The sequence below is a fragment of the Apis mellifera genome, linkage group LG4 (assembly GCF_003254395.2).
Source record: "Apis mellifera strain DH4 linkage group LG4, Amel_HAv3.1, whole genome shotgun sequence".
NCBI lineage: Eukaryota > Metazoa > Arthropoda > Insecta > Hymenoptera > Apidae > Apis > Apis mellifera.
The window spans coordinates 1901832-1924694 of NC_037641.1; the positions used below are offsets into that span (position 1 = coordinate 1901832).

Sequence of the window (22863 nt, forward strand, 5' to 3'; positions counted from 1 at the left end):
TTTTTTGAAATATTAAAAGAATTAATTTATTAAATTATATTATATTTTATTTTTAAAAGATTTTTTAAAAATTGCTATTGGAATTGCAAAAAAAAATAAAAATAATTTTTTAATTTTTAATATCTTTTATGTTTTTTTAATTTGAATTTATAATAAAGATTTAGAACTTTTCTAAATCTAAATAAATTATATAAATATGTAAAATTCGAATTAAAATTAATTGATGGATAAAAAAAGAAAAAACTGTAAATATCGAAAAATATATAAATTTTCAAATCTATTATCAAATTATAGAGTGAGTGTCATAAAAAAATTTGAGCATTTTCGATTATTCACAATACAATTATTTATACAATACAGCATATAATAACAGAATTAATTCTGAAATTTTATGCATATATATTATTTATTTATATCTATCTAATTATATTAATTAATTATATTATTTAGATCTATAAAAAGTATGTTTTAAATCTTTATTTCATTTTAGATAAAAAAGTTAAAAATCGTGATCTTTATTTTTTTTTCTTCACAATTTCGATTAATTCGAATAATTTTTAAAAAATATTTTACATTATTTACTAAATTAATTTTTCTAATATCTCAAATAAATTTAAATCATTAAATTTAGTTTTAAAAAAATTATTGCATTTTTTAGCATGCAAATGTTTTTATTCTTTACTATATTTGAAAATTAATTATATAATATTATAAATTAACGATTAAATGTTATATATTTAAACTAATTATTAGTATTCATTTTTGTACAATGTCGTTTTTATTTAAAATTTGCAATGGTTAATTATTAACAGTATCAAAAGAATTCAATCATTTATAATTTTTTCTTATGATGATATCATTAAAAATGTTTTTAAAAGTTCAGATTGATAAAAATGTTATTACATTTTTCTTTTTAAGTTTTCCATTTTCATATCATTTTCGATAAATTGAAAAATCATTTCAATAAAAAATTTTCTTTTATTATTTCTAATATTTTACAGATTCGTTTTAAAAAAATAAACAAAAAGAATCGAATCGCTCAAATAGAAACTTTATCCAATGTTTCATTTATAATTTTCATCATATGTATCCTATTTTCGTTCCATTATTTCAGACAAATTAAAACTTCGTTTGAAAATTCTTCAAGTGAAATATATTTAAATTAATTAAAATTTCATATTTCATTTATTAATTACTGATGTATTTTTATTTCATTTTTTTGTTATTATTTTTAAATAGAATATTAATTTATTTATATATGTTATATATTTAAAATTATAAGGTATTTAAATTATATATATTAAAATTCTATTCTACAAGATTATCAAATTTTATTTATTTTATTAAATTTTAATTATTCTAATTATATAGAATTATTATAATATTGTTTTCAGCCTACACATAAGGAAAAATGACGGAAAGACAACCGCTTTATAAATTGATCTACTTTAACGCTCGTGGTCGTGCCGAACATATCCGCTACATATTTGCATATGCTGGCATTGATTATGTCGATGAGAGAATCCTCAAAGAATGCTGGCCTGAGTTAAAAAAATGTAAGTATGATATCGATTTTTTATTTTTTATAATATTAAAATATTTATGAGAGAAATTTATTATGTAATTCTAAACAAGACAATTCTTTAATTACTTTTCTTATGAAAATACATATTTTTTCTTATAAAAAAATGTTAAAAATTTCATTTTATAATTGCTTTTAATTCTTTATATCTATTTTTGATTTTTACAATAATTTTTAAATAATTATAATATTAATTATAAGTAGGAAAATATTCAAATTAGATTCGCTATTTTATAAATAATTTCTATCATTATTAATTAAATTATAGATTATGAATATATATAATAATTTTTTTCTAGGAAAGATTATTATCTTATCTTATAATGTTATATAAAGATCTTTTTAAAATATATATTCTATCTATGAACAATTATATGAACAATATATAGTTGATATATCTATAATATGAAATAAGGAATAATTTAAGATATAATAAATTAATATTAAAACTTTAATTATTGTTCAAAATGTTCCAAATTATTATATATATAATAATTTATATATAATTTTCTTCATTCTTTTGTATTAACTCACGCAAACAATTAATGCAATTATGCATTAATGAATAAAATTATCAAAAAAATTTCATGAATGAAAACTTATGTAATAATATAATATAATTTTCCTTTCATTTAAGAAAGCTAAATATGTTAAATTAAATTTGTATATTTCTCAGTCAATTTTTAAAAAAATAACTATTCTTTTTTAGAACAGACAGAGAGAACACTTCAAATTTTGTAATGGTATATTATTTTTTTCAATCAAATGGTACTGTATAGTGATGTCAGCTTACATACATTTATACCATGCGAAAAATTCTGAAGAATCATCGATATATTTTCAAATATTTACATAAGAGATTAAAAGAAACTACATAATTAAATATTAAAAAAAAGATTATATAAGTTTACATTTCCAATTGTATTACTGAATTAATAAAGGATTTCGCTGTATCATTGCAGAGGTCAAATTATCTTTCAATCATCTTTTCAAAAGAATAATATCTAATGTATATCTAAAGAAAAATATTTGAGAAATTTTGCAAATTTTATGTATCTATTTATATCAGAGAATAAAATACTATATATCTATATTTTAGAAGTAAACAGTAAAGAAGCATCTTATAAACGTAAAAAAAATCTGAAATAAAATCTTTACGATCAAATAATATAGCACAAAAAAATTATAATTAGAAACTTCCTAAACCATTCAAGTCACGCAATATTTCTAATATTCACCAAAAAATCATAAAAAAAAAAGAAAAGAAAAAAAAAGTACTGATAATATTTCGCGTCTTATTATTAGATTACATTACATACACATCTTATTATTGATTAAAACAGAGGTGATGGTTTTTTATCTTTTCTATTCAGAAGAATACAACATTTTGAAAATCAATGATGTTGAATTTCGATTGCTTGCCGATATTTTCTTATACATAGTTTTCATACGAATCCGTATTTGTTTTTAGCAATGCCTTATGGAATGCTGCCAGTGCTGGAGATAAATGGGAAACCGATAGCGCAGAGTAACGCGGTAGCAAGATACTTGGCGAGGAAACATAATCTAACCGGTAGGGACGAATGGGAGGCAATGATGTGCGATGTACTCGTCGACACTCTTGGAGATTTAAAGCAATGTGAGTCGGTGACAAGATGACTTTATCACATGAGAGGAGATAGTTTGTAGGATTCGTCGCGAATAATGGAGGCGGATGAAATGTGACGTTAAGAAGTCATAAATGTTGCGCGATTTGAAATAATAGATTTTGTTTTGATATTTTTAAGATATTTTAGGTATTTTGAATATTGTAGAATATCTCAGATTATGAATGCAAGAGAATATATGTAAAAATTCTTTTAATGAAATGTGACGTTAAAAAATCATATTGCTCGATTTAAAGTGATTGATTTTGTTTTGAATATTTTTGAAAGTATTTTAAATATTTCAAATATTGTGATATAAAATGTCTCAAGATAAAGATATAATATATGTAAGACAGAGATATATTATATGTATAAATTATTTTAATAAAATGTAATGTTTTATGACATTAAGAAGTTATATGCTTTTGCTCAATTTAAAATAATTGATTTTATTTTGAAGATTAACATTTGAATTTGTATAAGATATCTTAAGAATACAAGAATATATATATAAATTATTAATATGTACGTATATACATACATATTTGACATTATGGAAGAGTAGAAAGATAAGATAAACATAAAAGTTAGTATAAAAATATGAATCAATGTTTATTTATTAAGTTATAAAGTATTTTAAATTTGCATTAAATGAGACAGACTTGTCTTGCTTTCATAATACCATCTCGCTCTATTTTCGTTTTTATTTAAACTAAACTAAAATGTTTTTGTCTTTAAAATTACAAATATAATAACATTCTATAAAAGATAATGCAAAAAAAAATTGAGAAAGAAGAATAAAATTAAAAATTTAATTTTTGAATAAATCGGATTTAAAAACTTTCAAATAAATTTAATTTAATAAATAAATTTACTTAATGTCTGGAAATAATAAATGAATGATAGTAATAAATCATCAGTCAAAGATTATCAAAATTATCCTATTAATATGTAAAGAAATTGTATAATAAAATATTATAATTTCGTTATTCTAGAGAAAATTTTGTTATTTTTCTTAAAAAATCGATTTTAAAAATATACAATCAAGAAATTAAATTCGATATTTTCGAAATTTGTTATTAAATTGTTCTATTTACTTATTTTCATATATAGAAAATTCTCTGTTAATAATTTATTAATATTTCATCAGAATTATATTAAGAATTATATTAAATAATATTAATAATATTAATTACATTACAATAAGTAAATACATTTTACGAAAAATTTTTATATTCAATTTCTTAATGAAATTTCATATAAATTTTTTTTTTTTTAAATTTCTTTTTTTGAAAGAAATTTCTTTTTATAACTCTTTTTAAAATCATCTTCTATTATTATATTATTTATCTTAGAAAGCAAATCCTAAAAATGTATCATTTTTATATACCATATTATGTATTATATTATTTGATATAAATTTTGAAAAAAATTTAAAATATAATTAAATATTTAAGCATTTTCTAAAGTTTTTCTAAAATTATATTTTTTTGATATTTACTATTATTAATAAATACTTCAATCAATTTCATTCAATATAAATTTAAAAATAAACTTTCTATCATATAATTTTTGTTTCATATCATATTGCTTTTTTCTTTTTTTTAATAGCAACTTTAAAAATTTATCATTTTCATAAAATTGTTTCCTATTACATTTAAAGTTTTCTATTAAATTTAATATAACAAAGATATTCAACAAAAAATTTTATAGAAAATGTTAAAAATATTAGAAAAACATAAAAAGAAATTTCAATTGAGTATCAATTAAGTGAATATAAAATTTTTAGAAATTGCACAAAAAATCAGATAATTTCACTTGAAATATATAGTTGAAATATAAAAGATTTTCTTATAGAAATTAAGAAACTTGTTCTAAAAAATTTATCATTGATGAAATTAATTTCTATATTATGTGTATTTGTTTTGCTTCTTCAAAGTAAATATAGATAATCTTATCTGAATTGATTTTTAATCATAGAATTATGTCAATTTTTTAAATGTTGATAAAAAAAATAATAAAAAGAAATATTGTATCAATATATGAAACTTTTTGTTGAATTGAAAAAATTAATAAAATAGATGTGTAGAAAAAGTTTTAGTATAAAAATATTTGAAAATACAAAATAAAAAATTACAAAAAATTACAAATGAACTTAATGAATTAGTTAAGTGAATTTAAGTTTTTAAATTTTAAGCAAGGATTTTAAGTAACTAATTAAATTCAATAATTTCTAAATTTTATATTACTAACATTAATTTTAAAAATATCATGTTTTAAAAATGTTTATGCACAATATGATTTTATTTATTTCATATTTTTTAAAATTTCTTTTTATTTTCTTTGCTTATTCTATTATTTTCTATTAAAATAAAAATCTTGTTAATTTTTATGAAAAATATTATATATACATTATAATGTAAACTGCAAATTTTATAATTTTAATATTAAAATTATCAATTGCAGTTGATACAAATTCAAATATTCAATTAATATATAATATATTATGTTATTCAAAATATATATTAAACTTTATAATATTTGCAAAGTGTTAAGTTTATTATTTAGATTTATTATATTATTATTATATTTTAAATAGATTTTTTATTTGAAATTATAATATTATATAAAAAAATAAAAAAAATTTTATCACTTTTTAATAAATTGTTTATTTAAAAAAATTGAATTAAAAGAAAAATTGAAAAAGTATCATTCATATGATATATTGTTTTAATATTATATTGGACTGCTTCTATAAATAAACTATTCAGAATTTCTTTGACCTTGAATATCATTTAATTAATTTATAGCAGAAGTTTTATTTAGAATATATTTATAATTATTAATTATTGTTTATACTTTTTTTATAATTATTGTTTATAATTGTTAATAATTTATTTATAATTATTCTATTATTTTACAAATAAAATTAATATTAAAAATATATATATATAATATACTTATTCATATCATTTATGAAAAATATGCAAAATATATGTTATATGAAAAATATGTATTTGCATAAAAAACCACAATCTATTATATATTTATAATAATGTGTTAATTAAAACTATAAGAACTAATGTATTTTTCATCATTTTCTTTTTTTAAAATTTATCTTTCATTTAAACAATCATTATAAGATATTTATATGATATTACATTTATGTTTTTAGAAATTAAAAAAATAAAAAGTAGTAAACTTATAACGTTATAACATTTTTTGTTAACAAATCAATCATGATAATAATTTTATGAATATTAATTTCAAAAATAATGATTTTCAAATTTTTTTTCGTACAAATTTTTAAAAAATTAATTCATTATTATAATTTTCATATAAATAATTTCTTTTTAGAATAAATTTTTAATGTTTTTTTTTCTTCAAAATCAATAATATTATTATTGAATAAGCGTAGAAAAAGCGAAAAAAATAATATTACTCAATAATCAAATAAAGAAAGATATTAGTATGTAATAAAATTACTAATTTCTAATTATAATATGCGTGATTGTATAATGCATTAACTATATACAGATCATATAAATTGAATCATTCAAAACTTATGCAATTTATTTGCATAAATGTGAATAAATATGTATAATTTTGTGTTTTAATGTGTTTTTACACGTCTAACATAACATTGATAAAATTGAAAAATTATCATACCACAAAAAAAAAGCAAAAAAATCCAAGAAAATAGATTATCGACTCATTGAATAATAATGTAGATTGTTCTTTTAATTTTTGTTCTTTTATTTATTTATTTATTTTTTTTAATTTGAGGATCATTCATAAAAATATCGATATTATTTATAATTAAAATTCATTCGTTGATGATTCATGATTTGATGCACCTGAATAGGATATATCGCAAATTTTTCCACACGATAATATACGTGTTTTTGTTGGTCTGTTTTAAACTATACCGATTAACATAACGATCATCAATTAACGAACGATGTTGTAACATAACGATACGCCTACGCGATTCCTTATTTTCTTATTTTATCTTTTTTTTCTCTCTCTCTTTCTTTTATATATCATTAAATGATTACGAGATATATTAAGAAAATATAGAAAGATCGTGTAGAGTTTTCGATAAGTAAAATATTAATCATTGAGTGAGATATTAAAATAAGAAGCAATTATCAAAAATTTAATTTTGTTTTTATTTTAATTTTGTTTAATATCTAATTAAATTTTGTTTTTCTTTTTTTTTAATATTAATAAATTTTTTTTAATATTTTCATAATTTTGCTTTTTATAAGTTTTCTAAAATTTATTAATTATTCAAAGTAATTTTTCATAATCTCTCTTTTTATTTTCTTTAATCCTAATAGTTTCATTAAATAACTTAATAAATTATTTATTATAAATATAGATAATAAATTATTTAATTAAAAAAAAAATAAACTTTCAAATGAAACTAAAGGAATTTTATATTTTCTATTTCTCTTAATAATGAATCATCTTAAAAGATTTTTCAAATTTCTCCACAGTAATGAAACATTACTTACATTTTATGAAATATTTTATAAATATATAAAAACATATAAGAGCAAAGTTGAAGAAAATAGTGAAAAAAAGAAAATAGTGAAAAGTATACGAAATCATTTTTCTTTTTTTAGAATTTCGCATTTTTTCTTTTTTCCCTCTTCGTTGATATCAGAAGAGACAAATAAATGATAATGGTTACCTTCATATTCTTTTCAGTTATATCTCAATATCGTATCGAGGAGGATCTCTTCAAAAAAAAGGAGAAGAAAATGAAATTGCTGAAGGAAACAATACCATTTTATTTGAACAAGTTTGAACAGATTATCAGTGAAAATGGAAGTTACACCGTTGGCACGACCGTAAGTCATTATTTAGCTAGATTGGATATTAAAATTTTTTATATTAAAATCAATGTGTATCAAAAAATTCCATAGGAGATAACAAATTGAAGAAGATCTGTGATAAGTTTTTGATATAAAATTTCTGAAATATATTGATACGAAGAAAAAAACTTTAATTCACAAATACATCTATCTTTTAAATAAATCGCTATTAAATTATAATAATATCTAATAATAATATCTAATAACCTTATTAATATTTTAAATAATATATTTTAATAATAATATACATTTTAAATAAATCTTAATATTTTAATATCTTAATAATCTTAATGTAAATTCGTTTTGTGCATTTTTTTTCATCTTAAAATTTTAAAATTAACATCATCAAATGAAATTAAAATGAACATTTTTAAAATTAGTATTATGAATATAACTTTAACTAACTGATAACTTTTTGATTCTTACTTTCGAAATATTATTTTATTGAATAAATATAATTAAATGAAAAATATCTATTATTTATTAATATCATTTCATGAGATTAATTAAAATTAAAATATTTTATTTTATATATATTATGAATTATTATTATACATTATACATACATACATATATATATATATATATATATATATATATAACATTTTACAAGATATAATTCTATAAAAATTAAATTAATTTATTGCCTTTATTGCTTTAATGAAATAAGAAAAACATATATTTAATATAATATTAAACAATTATATAATATACATAAACAATTATATAATATATTACAATTTAATATAATATTTTAAAAATTATGATTAATACAATTTATAAGATAAAAAATAAGAAATTATATAATTTCATGTATAAATTTTTTCTATCAAATTATTCAAAGTTTTTCAAATTAATCCTATATATCCTCACAATATTTATACAATTCATTTTAATATAAAATATATTTATTTTATAAATTAAAAAAATACCTAAAATAAATTATTGAATTGAAACGAAATGCAAATTGAAACTTTTAAAAACTTTAAAATTAAAAAAATATTTATCTAAAATATATGTAAATTGTTTTTAAATTATTTTCCAGACGACATGGGCAGATTTTGTCTTCGCAGTAGCCCTTGAAAATTTCGAGAATATTTTTGGAACAATGGCTTTAGAAAATTATCCAGGTCTTCGTGCATTGAAAAAGAGAGTTCACGAAATACCTAGTATTGTTAATTGGCTATCTAAACGACCACACACGGAATTTTAAAAATATTTGAAATTACGCGAGGAAAATGGTGAATGATAATATGTCTATGTATATTTTGTGTATGTTTTGTCAAGTATTATTGTGTTGGTCAATATAAAATTACAAATACTTTTAACGAGTTTATTAACAAAATCGTTTATTTACACTGAAAGTTTAATACTATAAGACTATAAAATTTCGTAATTTTTGTTTCTTTGTAATTATAATAAATTATTTAAAATAAGTTAAAAAACACAAATAATAAATGTATATATATAATATAAAATATCTCAAGATAAAAATTATATGTGTTATTAGAACAAAAATTTATATATAAATAGATAAATTGTAAATAAAGTACATAATTATCATATTTCTTATTCATTCAAACTCTCTCTATTTTATTTATATGTTATTTCAAATTATATATTTTAAAGCCATGGAATATATTTCTTTATATCATATCTATCAAGATAAAATTTATTAAAAAGAAATATATAAAATAATTAAAATATCAGTTATATGAAAAGAAAGATAAGATGTTTTTGCTCAAAAATTAAAAACAATATATTAAAAATAAAGATATTATTTTTTATAATATTATTTCTAGTTTATATATTTATTACTTGGTCACTTTTTAAATGATGCTTATATCGAAATATTTTTTTTATTTTTTCGTGATCTATTTATTAAAATTATCTGTGTGTAAAAATAATATCTTTTCAAAAATAAAAATTTTAAATATTAATGAATAAATTATTTTAATTGTATTCATAACAACATAATTTATAGACAATGAAAAAAAATTTAAGGATAAAAAATTGATTTTTAAATGTTACAATATTAATTAATGCAAGATTCTAAATTAAATGTTATCAATTAACGTTATCAATAAATGTTACAAAACAAATAAATATGTACTGAATCGTTGTGATTGCAAAACTTTCGAATGATGCAATGAAATAATAATCTCATATAAAAAAATGAGCACGTTATTTTTTTCATTAATTTCTAATATTTTAATAATAATTTTAACATTGCAACATAATAATTTAATTTCATCAATATATATATTATATTATATAAATACAATATATAATATATATATATATATATATCATTTGAAGAATTTTTTATATGTTTCTGTTATATTTTTTTGTAAAATATTACTTCAATTATAGTATACATAATATATAATATTCCGTATGAGTAATTTTCCAATTTTACTTATCGACAGAAGTATACTTAACCACTGCCGATAAGAGTGATCATGATAAGAAACATTTAATCAATGCCATATAAATATGATTATGATTGATAAAAATATTAACTTTTATATGATATTATTATTATTTTAATCATCTAAATTATTATTAAAAATAAAATATTTCATTGTATATATGTTAATAAAAATCGAAGTTTATATTGTTTTTTTGTTTTCCGATCTTCAAATTTATATATTTTTCTATTACCATATTGTTTTTTCTTTTTTTTATATTCGATAATTGCAAATTTCATATCATTTAATTATAATATTTAAAAATTATTATTTTATATTATTTCAAACTTCGCGCTTTACTATCTTGTATAGCATATAGTTTATCGTTTTATTTGATGGCGCTGTTCACATTTATAAATTTTTCCTTTTTAATATTTTGCTTTTATGATATTTTATTGAATATTTTATATTTTCACGAATAATAAAAAATTTCAATTTTTATTTAGTAAAATTTATTAACATTAAAGCATAATATTTTCAATTTCAATTTAATCTTTCTAGATGTTTCTAAATGGAGATGAACATTCATTGTAGTTCCACCAATAAGATGTTAGTGGTATGTAGGTGCGATAGGAGATGCTATATAGGTGTTTGAAGATTTGATTTCGTCATAATACTTAACTTTCCGTTGACTGGCTCGGAAGAGTCCTGCTGTTATTTCATTTTACGAATCTCATTAGAAATTGTAAGTAAATAGCAAATAATATAAATTAGGATGTTTTTTAAAATGTTTATATAACATATTTTTATATATTTTTTTTTGTGATTCAAAATGAAAGTTTATATGACTACTAAAAGTTTTCAATACATTTTTGCCGGCTAAAGGAAAATAAAAAATATTGAAAAAAATAAATATTATTAAAATTTAATATGTAAGTGTAACTGTATATAGATTTTAGTATGTTTTTAAAAAATGTGTCACTGAAAATATATCATTGAAAAAACAATTTTAAATGTTTTATGATTACGAAAATTTTATTTGACTAAGAATAGTACTAAATTACTATTGAGGGAGCTTGAGTATATAGATCTATATATGTACATACATATATATGCTCAAGTTAATAGTAGAAATTAGTCCATGAATATAACTGACATTTTGAAAATACTAGTTGCGTGAATTCGTTGATTGTAAATTTATAATTATAAGTTTGGTTATTGACATATATGGTTAGTGATATAATATATACCGTATTTTTATTCATTTATTTTATTCATATTATTATTCATCGTATTAATTTATTCATAAAAATATTTATAAAACATTTTGATACATTTTTTTTATTCGAAAATATTTTTTTTTTATATCCGAACTATACTTGAATGAATAAGAATAAAAATGAAAAAATAAATAAAAAATTAATGTAGAAAATATAAAAATATTTTATTTTTACATTTACAAATTAAACCAATTTTTCTATATGTGTCATAAAGATTTGAAATTATTAGTGCTTTTACTTAATAAATTATTTTATCTTTTAGATTATAATTTACTATGTACAATACAATCTGTCTTTTTATGTTTATTTGTTAATTTCTTCTATTTCTTTTTTTCTTTTTTTTTTTATAAATAATTCTTTTATTTGACTTTATATAGTTTATCTTTACAGCAAAATGTCTACCTACAAATTGACTTACTTCCCAGTTAAAGGATTGGGTGAACCAATTCGTTTTCTCTTAAGCTATGCTGGAATTTCATTTGAAGATGAGCGTTTTGATAGAGATGACTGGCCAAAGATAAAGCCTAGTAAGTTTAAAATTTAAGTAAATCCATGCTTTTTAACCATTATTTTTTGTGATTTATTAAATAATATGAAAGATATAATATAGATTTTGTTTACTTTTTTTATTACTCTATAAGATACCTTTGACAACAATGGGCATTGTTAAGGAGACAATACCCTTTGTTCATTGATAAACTGTCAATAAACTAAAATTGCTTCTCTAAAGCAAATGATAACAAGCAACTGTTAGATATTTAAATATTTTATAATAATTTAATAAAACAGAAAATTAATTTTTTTAATCAATTGATAGTTTTTAATTTTATCAATAAATTTGAAAAATTAAAATAATTATTAAATAAAATATTTCGTTTCATCTATTTATTTTTTAGCTACTCCTTTTGGTCAAGTTCCTGTACTTGATGTTGATGGGAAAAAAATAGCTCAGTCAGTAGCTATTTCTCGTTATTTGGCAAAAAAATCTGGTTTAGCTGGAAAAGATGATTGGGAAGCTCTAGAAATTGATAGTATTGTTGATACTATTCATGATGTTCGTGCAAGTAAGTATTAATAAAAAATATTTATATATATATTCAATTAATTGAAATTAGTTGAAATTCAATTATAATTTAAATTTTATATACTGTATGCTGTATGCAAATAACTACTAAATTTTTTAAATTTTAGGACTTGCTGCTTTCCACTATGAAGAAAATGAAGAAATCAAAGCTGCGAAACGTAAAATTGCTGATGAAGTAGTACCATATTATTTGGAACGTTTAGATGCTCAAGTGAAGAATAATGGTGGCTACTTTGTTGGTGGTGCTCTTTCTTGGGCTGATTTATCATTTGTTGCTTTGCTCGACTATTTAAATTTTATGAATGGATCCGATCTCATCGAGAAATATGATAATCTGAAGCAGTTGAAAGAAAAAGTTCTCAATCTACCTGCTATTAAGAGCTGGCTTGATAAGCGTCCACATTCTGATTTCTAAATTTTTCATTTCTTGATTACTTTCTGTTCTATAAACATTTTAAGTTTGCGATCTAAATTTCTTAAAAAAAATGGATCGCTTCAATTGCTTTCATAAAAATGTTAATTCTTGTACGGAATATATGAAGATGCTTTTTTAACAGCTTAGTTTCAGTTATGAGCAACGTTTTTGTCAGTTAATTAGAGCTTTTTTTTTAGATCGCATCGTTAATAAATGGTTGATCCATTACAATAAAAAAATATATATTTGTATCTTTACAAAAATACATTATAAACTGTTTAAACTATGTGCTTTTGTATTACAAATAATATAAATAATAAAGAAGTTATTATATATTACGAAGTTTAATATGTAATAAAAAAATTATTGTATTTTTTTTTCTTAAATTCCTAGAAATCTAAAAATCCTAATTTTGTTATTTTAATATCATGCGTGTAAAAATATCAAATCTAAAAAAAATATTAAGAGTTGGTAAAAAATATACATGTAATACTTTTTTTATTTGAATATAGATAATTTTCTTTTAAAAAAGATACAGCCAATTAAACTTGAATATTATCTATTTAAATATAAATTAATGTACATATTAATTCTTGTAAAAACAAATTTTTTATCAAAACAATTATTGTTATTCTTTAAATATCATTTGAGTCAAATACAGACTTAATCTCATAAAAGAATTTATAATAAATAAGATAGAATCATATTTAAAATAATTAATTTATTAAATTCATTGTTAACTACAAAAAATATTTTTAAAAAAAATTATTAGTTCTGATTCTTAGAACATTATTTGCACTTTGAAAAAAGATAAATTTTCTAACTCATTCTATTTATTTTAATAGAATTAAATTCTTTTGATATTCTTGCTATATATAAAGATTTTCACAATATAGATATAGATATAAATATAGATATAGATAATCTTTGGTATAAAAATAAATCGTAAATGTAAAATAAAATCTTTTTTTATATTTTCGAAAAAATTAAATCTAAAAATTCATATGTATATTTTATGTACAATTTTTATAATCTCGTTAGTTTTTGCTTTTTTTATTTATATCTATAATATTTTATTTTTTTTAAATTTTGTGGATCAAATATTATATAACAAAAATCACTAATCTAAATTAAAAATCGATAGAATTTCTTAATTTTTCCTATATCTTTATTAAAAAATAATAATAATAATTTCACTTTTATATTCTTAACTTTAATTAATTAATGATTCTTTGTATTAATATCTACTTGAAACAAAAAACAAAACAATTATCCATGCAAATTTCAATGAAAATATTATACATAATTGATATTAAAAATATCAAATTTTTATGTTTGAATTTTAATTTTATTTTATCAAATTATATAAGATTCGTACTCATACAGAAAAAAGATGAAATTTATGAATTTAATAATTATAAATTAACGATAATTGCCAAATAATTAAAATTAAAATATCAAAGCTAAATTAATTCGAAAAATTTTTACAATTCATTTCTTTAAAAAAATTATGATTTTTTTCATAAATATTATTATCATAAAAATTTGAAAATATTTTATTATTTTATTATTTACTTTCTTTTAAAGATATAGATTATTTTTTGCATTATTTATATCACATTTTGATATTTTATTCAATTGTGTATTTTTAGGAGTTAAAAAAGATAATAATTTTTTTTTATTTTTTTATATATATTTCTTAAAATATCTCGACCTTGTAATGATTCGCAAGTGCATCGAATAATTTTTGAATTATTTAAGTTTCAATACTGATTTATAAAATTGTACAATCGATATTAAGTAATTTTTGTGATATTTGTTATCATATTTGCTTAGAGTTAACATTTTGATTTATATTGATATATAAAGTATAAACGTTTAAATATATAATACTTTTCCATTAAAAAATATACTTTCTATTACTTTCGATTTGTAATATAATATCAATCATTTTAACATAACATAATTTCTTTTAAAATAGTTTGCAAATTATATTTTACTTTGTCTAAATTTTATATATAATATTAACTTCAAATATTATAGCAGAATGATAAAGTTAAAATTGGATATTGCAAGAAAATGACTGTTCAAAATTTTTTATTGTTTTGCTGACTGCTGATTTAGCTTTTATCAAAATATTTTATAACTTTTTAAAAAAATTTATATAAATTTCATGTTTTATTTATTATAATATATTTTGTATATTATTATAAAATAATATTATTATAAAATAAAATAATTTTCTAAAAATATTTATTTCTTTTTAAACTCTTACTATGTCTTAATGTAATGTAATATCATGAATTTCTATTCTTATATCCTATCAAATCATGACTTGCAGAATTTTATAAAATATTCATCATCATATGATGATCTGACATGATTAAATTAGTCAATAAAGAATCAAATTCTAATAAATTTTATTATTTGTATTATTTGTATTTATATATAAAGGAATAATATAATTTTTAATTTTCCATTAAATTTTCCATTACTTTCGATTTGTAATATAACACTATTTTAACATAACATAATTTCTTTTAAAATAGTTTGCAAATTATATTTTATTTTGTCTAAATTTTATAGCAGAAGAGAAATAATATATCGAGAAATAAAATATTTATTTTTTTAAAACAATGATTTATAGACTATTAAATAATATAGTTACAATAAATAGTACTAGTCATATCACAAATCATTTAATACCTCAAAAAGATTTTTCAATTCATAGAATTTTTTTATAATACCCATTTACGAAGTAATTTATTTATTAACAAAGTTACTACAAAGGATATTATTCTATTAAAGAATTCTACTAGTTGATTCTAGTATATATATTATTATGATTTGTCACATCAATATGAATGAGTTTAGTGGGGGAATAAGATACTCGATTAGTGCAAAAGCTATAGGCAAGTCTAGATATATAAAACTTGTTAGTAATATAAAAGCAGTAGTCTGTGAAAGACCGTCTCGTTTGTTACATTAACACGTTCCAACGCATATCTTCGTAAGTTCATTAAAAATCTATTATTTAAAAAAAAAAAATTTTCGCCAAAATTTTTAATATACTTTTTATTATTAATAAGAAATAAAATTAAATAAAATTAAATAAATTTTTGTGTAATTATTTTTGTAATTTTTTTGGAAAATTTTATAATTTTTTCTAGTATATTAATAGTAGTGCGTTTACAATATAAATTTTTGTATTCATTAGAAATTAGAAATTCATTAGAATTTTATTAAATTTTTATTATTTTATTATTTTCTACTAAAAAGAATTTTCTTTAAATTTTAATATTACTTTTTTATTTTAATATTAATAAAACTTTTACTTTAATATTTTCTTAAAATCTTAATTTTATAATTTTTTTTAATTTTTTAAATTTTTATAATTCTTTTTATAATTCTAAAAATAGCAAAATAATATTTATTAAAATAAAATATGCAAAAATGTTTTTATTATTTTATTTCATAATATTTATGATAAAAAGACATTAAAGTAAAAATAAAATATTAATTAATATATATATATTCTTATTTGATTTTATTTAATATATTGCAACAATATTATATAACAATGATATCAGTGTAATAACGTGAATTTTTTTATCAAAATAGTTATCTACGATCTATATGATTAAGAATTAATGTTAGAACCTTAGTGTTAATCAATTTTAATGCGAATGCTAAATGTGAAATTCTATATAACAACTGAATTGAAAATTAGCTGAAGCTAACAATAAATTCCGTTTGGAACATTCTTGAATGTTGTTTTGATATTAAGCATACGAATAGGTAATTGATAATATTTGGCATTAACTTGTTTGCATAACCTTGAATATAAGCTTTATTTAATTTTACTATTTTTTCTTTTCTAAAATTTAATTTGAATTTTCAACTTTTAAATTTTTAAATTTTTTAATTATTAAATTTTTGAATATTTGAATTTATATATTTTTGAATATTTATCATCACTAAACTTATTACAATATTAATCACTAAATTTACGGATTTTTGAATTAATAAATTTTCGAATTTTTAATTTATTTTAGTTCTGAATTTTTAAAATTTAAAATTTTTTAATCTATAAGTTTTTAGCTTTATTTTTTAATCTACAATTTTTAGCTTTATAAGTTTCCAAATTTTCAAATTATATTATTTATATTACTACATAAATTTTCAATTTATGCAATTTTTAAGCTTTTGAAACTTCAAATTTTCTATAAATTTCTATAAATCTATAAATTTTTTATATTTTTTAATTAAATTTTTTCAAATTTCAATATTTTTAAATATTCAAAAATTAATAATTCTATTTTCAACAACATTATTAATTTATTAATTATCAATAATTTTCTAAATTGATTTCCATCATAATATATCACAACTGTCAATAAATGTATCAATAAATTTTATCAATGAAATTATTTTATAAATACTTATAATTTTTTAAAATTATATATAAATTTGAAGATAAAACAAAAAGAAAATAGCAATAGAAAATTTATAATAGAATAGAATATTAATATATAATATATATAATATATTTATATTTATATATATTATATTTAATTTATATTTGTATACAATGTACAATATACAATATACAATATACAATATATTTAATTAATTATAGAAAATGTCCACGTATAAATTGATTTATTTCAATATTCCTGGTCTTGCCGAACCAATTAGATTTCTTCTTCATCAAAGTGGAATTAAATTTGAAGATAAAAGAATTGATATCGAAGAATGGCCCAAGATTAAATCTGGTAATAATATTTAATTTATATAAAAAATAAATTAATAATAAATAATTATTTTTATGATTTAATTTTTTCAATTTATAATTTCAAATTATAATAATATATACGATTTTATATAATAATTCATTAATTAATTTGTATAATTTCTAATAACGTATACGTTATTATATTTTATTACGTATACGTTATTATATAATAATCTATTAATTATTTATTAATTATTATAAATTTTTTAGAAATGCCACTTGGACAAGTACCTATTTTGGAAATCGATGGTAAAGTTTATTATCAATCGAAGGCTATTTCTCGCTTGATCGCTAAGAGAAATAATTTTTACGGTTCCAATGATGAAGAAGCTTTCCTTGTTGATGCTACTGTTGAGACTATAGACGATTTAAGACAACGTAAGATCTTCATTTATTTTAAAAATAAAAAAAGAAAAAAATAAAGAATTTCAGATGAAATCTTAATAAAAAAATTATTTTTTAATCTATTAATTTCTTAATAAATTCCCAAAAAATTAAAAATAAACTATATCGATAATATGTAATGTTATATAACTATTACGATAATTTATAGCAATTACTCAACATTATTGGGAAAAGGATCATGCATTCAAGGCAAAATTGAAAATCAATGTTGATACCAAAGTTCCCTTGCTTCTGAACAAATTAGAAGAACAAGTAAAGAAGAACAAAGGATATTTTGTTAATGGAAAGGTAATTTTTTTTATTTATACAATTTATAAATTATATATAATATTATATATAATAATATATTATATATAAAATTAACCTAAGTTATAAATCTAAAAAATGAAATTAAATATGATTAATAAATTAAATAATTTTAAATTTTATATATAATATTTATAATTAATAATATATTGTAAAATAATTATAAATTAAATTGTTAAATGAATTTATGTAATTAAATAGAATTTCAATAATAATATAAATATGTGAGAATCTAAAAAAAGTGAAACAAGTAGAACAATTTTCAATTTGATAAAATTACGAATAAAGTTATAAATTTTAATAAAAAAATATGTATGTTTCCATATATTAAAATATATAATAATTAAATATTTAATTAATACAATTTTTTAAATGAATATTACGGTTTCCTATATTTATTTTTATGTTTGATCTTGCAAAAAAAGCACTTGTGTCATTTTTTCACTGAGATTCCATTTGTTTTCTGATATATAATTTGAGAACAAAGAAATAATTATTTTCCATTTTTAATCAAAATTCTCTTTTAATTAAATTGTTAATTCTCTGTTATAGTTGACGTGGGCAGATCTTTTCTACGCAGCAATAGAGGAATCTTTGACCGACATGCTTGGATACGATTTGAATAAAGATCATCCTGAACTGAAGAAGTTGTCTGAAAAAATAAAATCATTACCCAACATCAAAACATATTTGAAGAATCGACCCAAATCTATGGTCATACCTTAAATGTTATGATTTTTTGCATATATTATTGCTATATGAAAAAATTATAATTAAATTATGGTATTCTTAAGGACTCACTAGGATTCATTGATTTATTTTTATTTGCACATGTTTTACATTAAATCACGTTTGATATAAATTTTGCATTATATTTTCGTAAATATAGATAAAGTAAATTCCCTGTTTTATATACGCTTATCATGTATTATGCGAGTATAAAAATAAATAATATTTATATATATTTAAAGAATTTTTCTTATGATTCGAATTCTTCAGATGTATGAAAAATTTTTGTGAAAAGAATACAGAATGTAAAGATATAAGCAATTTATTGATAATAGCATTCAAAATTATTTGTAATAAATTTTTTTCAGTTTTATAATATATTATTTTTTTTTCAATTTTTTTAAATTCAATCGTGAATCGTAGCATTCATTAATTTGAATAAATAATCATGAATAATATTGTTCATTATATATAAAAATATATAAATTTTTATATATAATGAAAAGAAAGAAAATAATATTTTAAAAATAAAGAATCATTTAAATGAAAATTACTAATATAATGATAACATTATTATAATTTTTTTACATTATCACAAATAATCACATTCACGTTGTTGCATTTTTGAAGTATTCGTTTATTTTAATAAATTCTAAACAATCTATAGTATCGAAGAAGATATAGCATTGTTTAAATAAAATGTTCTTGAAATATTTTTAACTGTTAATAAACTATTTAATTATTTAAATATTTAACTTAACTGTTAAATAATGATTTCAAATAATTTTTCTTGAGAAAAATATTATTTTAAGCATATTTAATAATTTTGATTAGTGATAATCGCATCAATTATCTTATAGATTGAGATAATTTATTATAGATCTACAAATATTTTATAGAATTAGAATCACACTATAATTTTGAAATGATTTTCTCTGTTAATAATAAAATTTGATTGATTTTAGAATAATCTCAATTATTAAGAAGATATTTTCAATCTTTTATGATCTTCAAATAATTTTAACCAGTACAATATCACTATCTCAATTAATTTTTAGTTAATATTTAAATTAAATTGAAATTATTATTTATTTATATTATTCAAATTTTATTTGTTTTTATGCCTAGATAATTTTTATCGTTTTTAGTAATTTTCTCATCATAATTATTTCATTTTTTAGAATACACGAAAAAGATATTAATAATTACAATGGTTTAGATAAATAATATTAAGATTCATGAATTTTGCTAAATATGTCTTTTTTTTTTTAATGTGAACAATATCATACAAGATGTGTAAGATAAAATAGGTTTGAATATTTCAACTATTACTGATGATAAAAAAAGATATTTCAGATCAAACTTGTATGATACTAAATGCCATATATTTTTTTCTATTACTAATAACTGTCAAGATGTTTAAATGATTTATTTTAGGTATCTTATCTTATATATTGGAAATCTATATTTTATTTAATATTATTTATATTATTTTATTTGTAGATTTCCTGTTGTTTATAATAATACATTATAAGATAAATAAATACATTTCTTTTTGAAAGATGAATATTTATTTTTTCTTTTAATTTGAATTTTTCAATTTTCTTTATTTTTTTTTTTTATATTTTTATTTATTTTTTTGAATATATAAATTCTTATATCTGAGGTTCTTAACTTTGTAAATTCTTAGTTTTTTCGAGATATTTAGTACAACAATTTTTAATTATATTAAATACTTATATTAAATATTTATTCGATGGAGGAACGTTTCATTTTGAAGCGAATTAAGCGATTAAATCACAGTTTAATTCACCCATATATCGCGCCAATTCCATGCCATTGAATTCTGTTTCATCATAATCTTGTAAACTGGAATTGCTGATAGTATTTGCACTGTCGATACTTGGATGACTTTGAAATCTAGATGGCAAGACTGGCGTTGTCTCCAATTTCATCAGATTATTCTTGGTCTTCTGCTGAGATGAAAATAATTCTTTCGTTTCCAATCTCAATTTTTCGGCAAATATTCCTATTTAGAAAAAGAATATCGATTAATTATAATTTATAAAACTATTAACTTACATAAACATTGCAGATCAAAAATTTTTCTGTTTGAAACTTTGACCAAAAATTGATTTTTAATATGCAAAAATTTTTTGTTTTTAATGAATCCAATTATAAGTATAATTATAATTATAAGTGTTATTTGCTATAATATTTACTATAATATTTATTTCCATAAATTATATAATATATCAAATATGTAATTTTTAAAATATTATACAAGAAAAATATTAAGTAATTAGTTTTATTATATTTATTAATTATATTAGTATTAATTAAAAATTCATATAAATATAAAAATATTAATTAATTGTTTACACAAATAAATAATGAAATAAATATTATGAAATACTTATTGATCTTTTTTCTCTTTTGATATATTGAAAATTTTTACATATAATTGAGATAATCATTAGTCAAATGATATAATTTTACTTTTAAATTTTACAATTTTTAAATTGTATTAATATTTGTATTAATATTGCTTATTAATATTTATAACTATGTATTTAATGTTTTATAAGTAATTTACGATCTATTTCAAGGATTCCTTTTTAAAAAACATCATTTTTAAAAAATCAAATAACCTTCTCCACCCAACAAATAAATTCTTCTCTATGTAAATTATTAAAATAAGAGTAGCATATAGAAGGTGTTATTTATATATATGTAATATATATTTATTATATATATATACATATATTATATGTATATATGAAAATATTTATTTATTAATAATTGTTAATAATTATTAATAATTATTTTTTAGACTTAATTTAATAATTATTAAAACTATATAATTATCTTAATTATTATTTTAACAATATCTTAACAATAAATAAAACAATAATTAAACAATAAATTAAAATATAAATAATTTTTAATTCTTAAATAATAATAAATAAATACTTTGTGAAATATATTTTTAAATATCTTTAAATATCTTTTTAAATATTTTTAAACTTTGAAAATATTTTAGATTAATGGAGTTAATAGAATTGTAGAGTTAACTAATTATAAATATTAGACAAACTAAATTAAAATATTAAAAAGAAATTTATTAATATGATAACATATAAGATCATATCTATATAATATATAATATAATATATGTATATAAATATTTGATATATTTTTAAATTTTGAATTTGAAAAATTATTATTATTATAATTATGTAAATAATTATTTAAATTTTCTACTAAAAATAAATAAATAATAAATTTCTATTATATTTCTTTCAATAATAATTTTATTGTCTAATA

At 17.9% G+C, this 22863-nt stretch overlaps 3 protein-coding genes across 9 annotated transcripts in view; 2 read left to right on the forward strand and 1 right to left on the reverse strand.

The window, feature by feature from the left end:
- Window positions 1-13639, forward strand: part of LOC552283 — a 34805-nt gene extending 21166 nt beyond the window's left edge. Inside the window, exons 2-9 of the mRNA XM_026440020.1 lie at window positions 1395-1556; window positions 3054-3221; window positions 7945-8087; window positions 9157-9321; window positions 11222-11267; window positions 12180-12329; window positions 12699-12866; window positions 12994-13639. Of these exons, the coding sequence (XP_026295805.1) occupies window positions 1412-1556; window positions 3054-3221; window positions 7945-8087; window positions 9157-9321; window positions 11222-11267; window positions 12180-12329; window positions 12699-12866; window positions 12994-13301 (1293 nt within the window). The 5' untranslated portion in view covers window positions 1395-1411 and the 3' untranslated portion in view covers window positions 13302-13639. The remainder of the gene's footprint in view (window positions 1-1394; window positions 1557-3053; window positions 3222-7944; window positions 8088-9156; window positions 9322-11221; window positions 11268-12179; window positions 12330-12698; window positions 12867-12993) is intronic.
- A 2602-nt stretch (window positions 13640-16241) lies between these two features.
- Window positions 16242-19612, forward strand: GstS1 (glutathione S-transferase S1). Of its 2 annotated transcripts, XM_026439971.1 has the most exons (5): window positions 16242-16311; window positions 17941-18076; window positions 18307-18474; window positions 18650-18789; window positions 19360-19559. In XM_026439971.1, exons 2-5 carry the CDS (start codon window positions 17944-17946, stop codon window positions 19531-19533), a joined length of 615 nt encoding a protein of 204 aa, XP_026295756.1. In that variant the 5' UTR covers window positions 16242-16311; window positions 17941-17943; the 3' UTR covers window positions 19534-19559. The 2 variants fall into 2 exon arrangements, with proteins under 2 accessions (XP_026295756.1, NP_001153742.1); NM_001160270.1 differs by lacking the exon at window positions 16242-16311 and having other exon boundaries at window positions 17940-18076; window positions 19360-19612.
- Window positions 19613-21088: 1476 nt separating this feature from the next.
- The window catches only part of LOC726755 (pyrokinin-like receptor 2), a 48403-nt gene continuing 46628 nt past the window's right edge, over window positions 21089-22863 (reverse strand). For 2 of the 6 annotated variants that reach the window (XM_026439975.1, XM_026439979.1), the window contains exon 6: window positions 21089-21565. In XM_026439975.1, the coding sequence (XP_026295760.1) occupies window positions 21321-21565 (245 nt within the window). In that variant the 3' untranslated portion in view covers window positions 21089-21320. 6 annotated transcript variants of the gene reach the window in all.